This window comes from Eschscholzia californica, unplaced genomic scaffold, assembly GCF_041429995.1.
Source record: "Eschscholzia californica isolate CP2 unplaced genomic scaffold, dmEscCali1.0.p SCAF_1, whole genome shotgun sequence".
NCBI lineage: Eukaryota > Viridiplantae > Streptophyta > Magnoliopsida > Ranunculales > Papaveraceae > Eschscholzia > Eschscholzia californica.
The window spans coordinates 77,164,362-77,173,341 of record NW_028238198.1 but is presented as its reverse complement, the minus strand read 5'-3'; the positions used below and the strand labels follow the sequence as shown (position 1 = coordinate 77,173,341).

At 36.9% G+C, this 8,980-nt stretch overlaps 2 protein-coding genes across 2 annotated transcripts; both read right to left on the bottom strand.

Annotated features, from left to right (window-relative positions):
• Positions 1–800: 800 nt before the first annotated feature.
• LOC147569370 (uncharacterized) lies at positions 801–5,008 on the bottom strand. The gene is made up of 3 exons (XM_086655846.1): positions 3,586–5,008; positions 2,081–2,623; positions 801–1,119 (listed from the first exon to the last, which is right to left on the bottom strand). The coding sequence occupies exons 1-3, from the start codon at positions 4,555–4,557 to the stop codon at positions 1,018–1,020; spliced, it is 1,617 nt and encodes a 538-aa protein (XP_086511972.1). The 5' UTR covers positions 4,558–5,008; the 3' UTR covers positions 801–1,017.
• A 1,640-nt stretch (positions 5,009–6,648) lies between these two features.
• LOC147569369 (uncharacterized) lies at positions 6,649–7,848 on the bottom strand. Its single transcript, XM_086662588.1, has one exon. It carries the CDS (start codon positions 7,846–7,848, stop codon positions 6,649–6,651), a length of 1,200 nt encoding a protein of 399 aa, XP_086518714.1.
• Between the last annotated feature and the right edge of the window lie 1,132 nt (positions 7,849–8,980).

The following is an 8,980-nucleotide window of genomic DNA, read 5'->3' as shown; positions in this document are numbered from 1 at the left end:
TCAAATATGACCCCCTTTTTTAATGTAATTGTCCTAACTACCCTTCCTTTAAATCTTTTTTCAAAATTAAAAATAAAAATAAAATTATAATTCCACCTCATTTCCTCTCCACCACACATCTCTCTCCATGTCAACTCTCTCTCTCCAACTCACCCTCTCTCTCTCCAACTCACCTTCATCTTCTCTGATTGAAGTCGCTGGCCGGAGATTTTTCCGGTCGGCTACTTCCCAAAAAAAAAAATTCTCTCATCTCTCTCTAAAAAAATCCGGCGAAGGGGGTTTCCCTTCGCCGGAGCAGTGAACAGACCAGAGAGAGAGAGATGAGAGAAAAAAAAAAATTTTTTTTTTTGAGAAGTCGCCGGCCGGCGACTTCAATCGGAGAAGATGAAGGTGAGTTGGAGAGAGAGAGAGAGAGGTGAGTTGGAAAGAGAGAGAGGTGAGTTGGAAAGAGAGAGAGGGGTGAGTTGTAGAGAGAGATGAGGTGGAGAGAGAGATGAGGTGGAGAGAGAGAGAGGGGTGAGGTGGAAATAACTTTTTTTTTAGTGTTTTAAATTTAGAATTAAGAAGGGTAGTAATGACATTTACATCAAAAAAGGGGGTCATATTTGAATTTACAAAAAAAAAAGGGGGGGTCATAAAGGAAGCTGGTCACAAAGTAGAGGGTCATATACGAATTAACTCTAAAAAAACGAAAGGGAGGATTAAACTTCCCACTACTTTATTATCTTACATTATTATAGCATCAAAAGAACAAGAATAGTGAGGGTCAAATTAACACCCATATATCATATACTACCTTATTTGAAGAACTATCTCCTTTGATTCCTTACAAAAAGAAGTTGCTTTTTGTACATTACTTGAATTTGTTCTACTTACTTGATAAAGTACTAACCCTATTAGGAACCTTGATCTTACAAATAACCAATATAACTAAATAACAAACTACAACAACTACAACACTCCCTCTATATATATATATATATAGATCTCTCTATCTCTCTCTAGCTAGTTCTCTCTCTAAATTTCACTGATTTCACCATTGTTGCATTCTCCCACATCAATCAACATGCTTCCTTTTTTATCTGAAGGCAATATCCTGCAACAATGTCTCCTTGGACTCTGCAAATTCAAACAACCAGTATAACTTAATTACCATATAAAAGAAGGGTTTCTTGATCAAAACTTATAATTACAACAAGACAAAAGAATACTATTATGGCCACAAACGTATGAGCATCTAAACAACAAGATTTCATTTACGTGAACACTATTTTCTAAATTTAGCTTATGATCTATTAAGTAACCGAAAGTTCTTGTAGTTCGTTCAATACTTTTCACTCGCACTAAAGATTACAGTGGGATCTTACCACGTGATGCAAGCAAACCAATTTGTTAGTTGAGGACTCATACCATAGGCACCGAAGCAGAGATATAAAGTAACTGAGGGTATTTTCATGTTTTCGGAGGTGATATCTTTTCTTAGTAGTCAAACAAAAACACCACATCTGTTTAAAAAAGGTCTCCCCTAGGAAAACTTTATCGTTTGTTCCAACATTTTACCCACTCCTTCAGTCTAATTCTCAGTAAAAACTAATTAAATACAACAATTAAAATATTGTTTATATTAATCAGACCAGTAATAAGGAGACAACTAGAGATGAGTGGCTCCAACTATTACTGAAGGTTGCCTTTAACAAACCATATATAGTAAGGATATTGTTATTCAAATTTAGACCTAGCTAGGTTTTGTCTTTAACACATACTGTTATTCCACAAACACCCAAATAAATCCACTTTTATTAAATTAGTTGTTTATTATCCCCATAAAAATGGAGAATAGTCCTTCCCACCATAACAAGAATGGCAGAGGGCCATACCTAGCTAGCATCTAAGATAACTTTCTTTTGAATATTCTGAGAAAGAATAGTGATGTTCCTAATCGACACAGTTAGTATGACGGATACAAAATGTTAGTAAAATTGCAGTAAAAACTAACAAAATGCAATGTGGAAAACTTATAGCCCTTTGGCACCATGATATAAAAGATGAATAAGATGCTAGTGGTGAAAAGAGTACATACCTTCTCCCATAGATCCGGGTCGGGTCTCCTGAAAACCACGATACTCTCAACATTGGAAGGATCCGTCATTTTCCACTTACAAGGAGGGTGGGGAACTCGATGTCTAACATACTTGCTCACCGTCCGATTCTCTAAAGAATCAAATTGTGCTTCAGACAAGTAAAAAACAAAAGGTTTCTGACACGGGTTCCGAGCAACGGGCCTGGTATTGAAGGCGTAGGCAGTGTAATCAGCTTTCCTATACCAATTGAGAAATGTTCGTGTAGGCATTTCCATTTCACGTGGAGAGAAAACACCACGTATTATCTGAACTGCAAAACCCCAGGAAACTGATACGGTCCACTGATTCGTCTTTACGTAACATATCGATTGTTGCATTAAACCGGCCGAGTCAAGTTTCATAGGTATCATTAACCGTTCCAACGCTTGAACCCGATTAACATTTGGAAAAATCGGCTCAACCACGTCTAAATGATGTAATGTTACTAAGGGCGTCACCGGATGTGCCGCTAGTAACCCAAATAGGTTTCCATACACGTCATACTGCAAAAAAAATCATAATGTCAAACACAAATATTCTGATACTGAAGTTGTTGACCTAGAATCGTTCAATTTTGACCAATGAGAGGAGAATCTTTGCTAATGGACGAAAAAGAACAACTAAAATGGGTCACACTTACCTACTCGATCAACTTTTATTGACCCACGTTTGAAGAGGGTCAACAAATTACAAAACTATTATTACACGTGGCACAAACTTATAAGAATATATATACTGCAAGTAAAAGTGATAAGTCACATCATATCACAGTAATGACACAAATAATGACCTAAAGGACATAATTATTTCGGTGGTTACTGTGGGCCACCACTGTGTGGGAAAAGTAAAAGAACAGTCCTTGTGACTTTGTGAGGCACAACTCACAAGTAAAGATGCCACATTTTTCCTGGTATGTTAGGAAAAAACATTTGCAAATCGTTCAAACCCGAAACAAGTGACAAAATCTTATATCCGCTAGCAGCGGGAGATAACAAGCTAGACTCGTGATGAAATTGGAGACAGAGTGATAACGAGTTAGACTCTTGATGGAATTGGAATTCGAGTTAGATAGTCTCCGCTAGGGGTAAGGAACGAATCCGTTGATACCGGGCTGATTGAGGCGAGTAGTTCCTACATTTTTATGCTCAAACCTCGCCAAGCAAACAATATGCCTATCTAATAATGGGTCCTTAGATTGGGCCTTTAAGTACCCAAGCTACTTTCCAACCGATCATCTGCCATTTTTTCCATTGTCTGAATATGCTTCGTCCAGACTAATCCTAAAACGAATAGAATCAAGTGGACCCAAAATTAACGAAAAAAAAACTCACTGTTACGAGTGAGACGAATCAACTTTCATAGTCACCCATCTAGGTCACTAAGTAGGTAGGGTAACAAAGTTGTCGAAGATGAAATAACCAAAAAACATAGTAATTTTTAATAGAGGAAGTTTAGAGAAGCAAACCTGGTGAAAACCGAGATGTTTAGTGAGAGGAACACCGAGTTCGGCCATGCAAGCTTGAATTCGATCATCAGAACCATATAAACCTGGATACCTTTGAATACAACGATCTTGAATTTTATCAAGAGCAACCGCTAATGGATAACTAATAGCAAATCCACCACCACCATAAGCCATTCCATATGAAAAATATATATTTTGTAAATGACTTTCCGATAAACTACCAATATAATAATACTGATTATGATCATACTTGTTTAAAACCCTAACCAAATTCTCCGCTACAAAAACGGTATCATCATCTCCCATTACAAACCATCTTACATCTTTTAACCCTAGTCTTAATGTTTCTGAAACAATCCTAGAGATCCGTATTGCTGATCTATGACCTTGTCGATTTTTGTATGAAAATTTTGAAGTATCACTTGAGATCTTTAATGGTGGAAGTTTTCTTCCTTCATCTTCTGATTTTCTTGTTTTTACAGGTTTATCTAACCAAACAATTCCTCTCATTTCTTTTGGATTCCACCATAGTTTTATATAGTTCTTCCTTTTCTCCCATAGATTTGATGAAGCAGCTATTCCAAATACAATGTGGTTCAACCCTGTTTTTTTAGGGATATTTTCAACTAATGAAAGGGTTTTGTTCCTACCCAGAGCTCTATTCTCACCATTAATGGAATTTGAGGAGGAGAAATTGTTATTGTTGTTGATTTGAGGTAAGATTGAAAGGTGAGGAAGATCATTAAATGGGTCTTCAATGTTACAGGGTTTTGAAGAAGAAGAAACGAGTTTTAATGTGTAAACAACATAAGTAAATGAAACGAAAATAATTAACCAGACCATTAATTTTGGAAGAACTCTAGTTGGAGAAGAAGAAGAAGATACAGTAATGGAATTACCTGAAGGACTTTTTGAATTTACCATTTGTTCCCAAATTAATTTCTCTGATGAATCTTTCTGTGACCCTTTCATCTTCTTCTTTCTTCTACAATTTTCTAAATAAATGAATCAGATGAAGAAATTATGAAGAAATCAAGTCTTGGGTATTGTTTAATTTCTTTTACTTGACTGAATCTTCCATCATTTCTAGTCTAATTCAAAACCCCACTCTCAAATAGCTAAATTTACCCTAAAAACCGATCAAATTCAAGAGAGAGAGAGAGAGAGAGAATGTAATAATAAGATGATGAAAATGGAAAAGAAAGGGACTTGATCTTTGATGAGTGTTTGAGGAGGTGGGTGAATTCTAGAGAGAGAAAGAAGCATGCATTGCTGCCAAATTGCACTCTTTCCTCTTCCTAGGCGGAAAAAATGGTGCACAAAAATGAGAAAAATAACACCTTTCTATCTTTACCCTTTCCTTTATTTCATCTCTTCAAAAATTACTAAAATACCCTGCGACAAGTTATACTCCTACTGGAGTCTGGATACCATATTTTTTTTTTGTTGAACCGAGTCTGGATACCATCATAAATCATTTAAAGGGATGCTAGAATCACAAAAAATTTTGACAAAAAAAAATTCTCAGTTGATGTGGCGGTTGTGATTTTCATCTCTCAACGGTCTAGATTTGGTTAAAGTTTGAAACCACACCCGCCACATCAGCTGGGAACCTTTTTTTTGTCAAAATCTTTTGTAACTTTATCATTTCCCAATCATTTATATACGTGTGTCACCGCTGGGTTGACGTGAAGGTGTTAACATAAATTTCAAAACTCAAAATGTTCTAGGTTCGATTTCCACGAACAATACAAATCAAAAAATACATAGGATCGTAGTCGATTTCTCAAAACGAAAATCATTTACATACCCAAATCATAAGAACTACGGAGTATAATAACTATATGAGTTTGTAGTTGTCATACGTTATCCGAAAAACACTCATTTATCCTTCAGGTCATATAAAGTGTCTATTTATAGCATACATGCACTTGTGTACGATTAATTTTGATTTCTAACGGCCCCAAACCCAATTGATAATCTAACGTGCAATGAGCTTTATTATCCGATCTGCACTGAGGATCACACTAACCTCCACTTCCCACCTCCGGGAGAATTGTCCGATACCTATTATTAAATACAGTGTGATTAAATTTGTGGAAATCCAAACTTCATATTTGTCTCTTGGATATACCTCGGCAGGTTCTCTCACCTAGATAAGTCCCTAATCTTCAACCACAGCTATTAACAATTGCCGACGAAAAGTGAATTGACAATATTACCCTAGAAGAAAGTGAATACAGATTTAGATGGTATATCTGAATAGATGATGTACTATTATGGAGAGAAGAGACTAATGAATTGAGGAGGAGGAGGAGAAACACAATTAAATACCCAACCAATTTTACCTGACAAGTGAACGGTGCGATTTGAAAAGTTAGTGAAAGTGAAGGTAATAGATATCAAACTGCATGTCTGACACGTGATAAGATCTTTAGTTACCCTAATAGGGGTGTGGGTGGGCGGGTGATCAGGGGTGGGTCTCTCTCTGGTCCCTTTTTAATAAAAAGAGGAGGAAAAAGATAAAAAAGAAAAGAGAGAGAAAGAGACGTTGATGAATATAGGTGAAGAACAGGTCTCACATCTTAAATTGGAGCTGGGACTTCGCTGAACACGAACATCGTCTTTATCATCCGTACATCCTTTAGTGTTTTATTAACAACAATATCCAAATGAAGAGGAGAGGGACGCATCAAAAGAGCATGCGGGTCTCGTCACTACTCCACTTAAATCTAAGATCCTAGTCTAAGTCGACTACTTACTCTCACAGATGTATAATGCTTAAAAGAAAGTTAAATACTATCTTTATACAGGGTCAACTTCTTGCTTGGTTGCTTTATATAGAGCATCCATCCAATCTTCACTTAACTTATAGATATCAAATGGCCTTATTTCCGTTCCTTAACTACTTCTAACGAGCAAGTTAGTAGCCTACCTCGGCTGAATGTTGAGACAAACAACAATAACCGTGCTTATTTTGTCATTTTTCGCTTGCGTAAGAGCGTAATTACCTTCCTCTTACTAATAAGAGCCTGCACTGACTTCTTTGCCTCATTTTCCCGTTCAAAACCATTCTGTGGAATACCCCCAATCCATATATCTAATGAAATATGTCTTGGAATGAAAGTTGTCTCCACCGATTAGGTGCAGTTGAGGATTATCACTAAATGTGATAACCTTTCTTTTGCATGGATCTTCACTCATATCTGATACTAGTAACCCAAAAGCGACAAAAACATCCATTGGCATACCTGACATACTCCCTGAAACATCACAACCGACAATGTACTTCGTCAGGTTGCCGCTTTTGAATAAATCATCGACCATTAATTGCCATTGAAGCTCTGCAACTTCAGAACATCCTTCATTATTATCATTGTTGTCTAATGATGTAAAAATCTGGTGTGGGAAGAATGCCCCAACAACAAGTTTCTTTTCTCCCCGTGTCACACTATCAAGATAGCTCCTGAATCGTTTTTGGTCGTGTTCAAGAAAGATCTGCTTGTAGTTATCCATGGCGACCAAGACCATCCGAATATGAGCCAGAGTCTCCAATTTCTTAGTACTTATGGAAACGTCTGGAAATTTCAGTGTATTTCGAAGAGGGATAAGAAGTTCTTTTCTTAATCGATCACGAATTATGTAATTTTTATGAGCTTCTTCATACTCCGCATCATAAATTCGAGGGGAAATTCTTCTGGCCACTGCCTTACTAAGCAAAGTAGATCCACCGAATGAATAATCCAACGATGAACACCATTTCGAAGCGGAACAAATTTTACTTGGTTTACTAGAATTTATATCATGAATCAAGAACGCAGCAAATATGTCAGAGATTTGATCTTGTAAATACCCAGGATGCGGATCATTCCAATATTCATCTCTTGCTTTATGTGCTTTTGAATTCGTTATATCTTTATTTAGAGTTTTTGCTTCCTCTGTAACAATCTCAATTTTGGTCTTGGAAGTGGATGAAAGCGTCCTTTTTGCCTTCTCACAAAAAGTCTTCAACTTCCTGAAAGCCCTAGGGTTGTTAGGAATGTCCTTCTTGTGTTTCTTCTGGAACTCGTGCACAAAGTGATTCACCAATGTGTTGTCAAAATCTTTCCCTCCAAAGTGGGTATCTCCAGCAGTTGCCTGAACTTCCAAAATACCCTTTTCGATGGTGAATAAAGAGATATCAAAAGTACCACCGACAGGTGGAGCATCATTAATCTTCTTCTTATCTTCAGGGATACATGTCTCTAAGACTACCCTAATCATCTAACTAGTGTTGGTAGCGGAATCTCAAACATCTAATGTTTGACACTAAGTTATCCAGGATCGTATATACATGAACTAACAATAAACTAGAAGGGAAGAAGAATATCTTTATTCGCTTTCCCACGAACTAAATTCCGACCAGTATTCGGAAGATAAAGAGGTTCAAGTGTAGCTTCTCGACTTGAGACACCGAATGTATAGCTTGAACTTCCTCCTTTCAGTCAGCTAGGACCTTTTGAAGGTTGAGATGAAAAACACCTTCTTCTAGACTTGATAGATAAATGGGAAGTTGTCTCTAAAATCTCCTTCTCTCTCTGAGATGTATGAGAGAGATGATTTTCTCTTGAGAAAATTTCACACCTTTTCTGAACTCTAAGTTGGTCCTTATATAGGCAATACCTTAGTAGAGTTTTACTCAAATAAGGATTTCAAAAAGTTTCTCAATAAAGATAAGCATTAGTTAGAGTTTTATCTAACTGGGATTCCCTATTAGGATCAAATCCTAATTAGGGTTTTCCCTTAAGGTGGCCGGCAAGACTAGCCCTTAATGGGCTTAGTCTGTCCGGACCACCCCTTTGTTATGGTCGGCTGATGAGTACGTAAAGTACTCCATTTTTTGGGCTTCATTTTACAGTCTTTACGTGTTAGTTTCGTTTTAATTAAGAACGTTGCATGGTTTTTGTAGGAAACTCTCAAAAATATAAAGAAGTTATTAGTTATAAGAAGTTGGTGAAAACATCAAACTAGATCTATGATTTGGTGCTTGAAGGTTGAATCCGGTTCAAACGTATCGTTAAATTGGGGTGCGTTTCGCAAAAAGGTACATTTTGGAGGCTAAACATGGAATTGTGAAGAAGTTTTGGATTGGAACCACAACTAACTAAAATCCATTGTTGCTGTCCACGTGAATGCATAATAAATCACCAATGTGTTATTAGAAGGCAACATGGAATATTACTCTAGGCCTCATTCTAAACTGCTGGGATGGATATCATTGGGCGCCTCTAGCATCTCTTCCAATTTGGTGGAAGCAACAGTGAGCGGGTGTTTTCCTTGTAAAAGGCGGTTTACAATTTAATACCTATTGGTTCCAATTTTTTATGGTTTCCAAAATAAAAGGGTTTCCTAAACT

Bases quoted from the DNA above. Each gene is read 5' to 3' on its own strand.
- LOC147569369 (XM_086662588.1), bottom strand. From the start codon at position 7,848: ATGATTAGGGTAGTCTTAGAGACATGTATCCCTGAAGATAAGAAGAAG.
- LOC147569370 (XM_086655846.1), bottom strand. From the start codon at position 4,557: ATGAAAGGGTCACAGAAAGATTCATCAGAGAAATTAATTTGGGAACAA. The intron at 2,624-3,585 runs GTTTGCTTCTCT...TTTTTTTTGCAG, and splicing joins AACATCTCGGTTTTCACCAG to TATGACGTGTATGGAAACCT. The intron at 1,120-2,080 runs GTATGTACTCTT...TTGAATTTGCAG, and splicing joins ACCCGGATCTATGGGAGAAG to AGTCCAAGGAGACATTGTTG.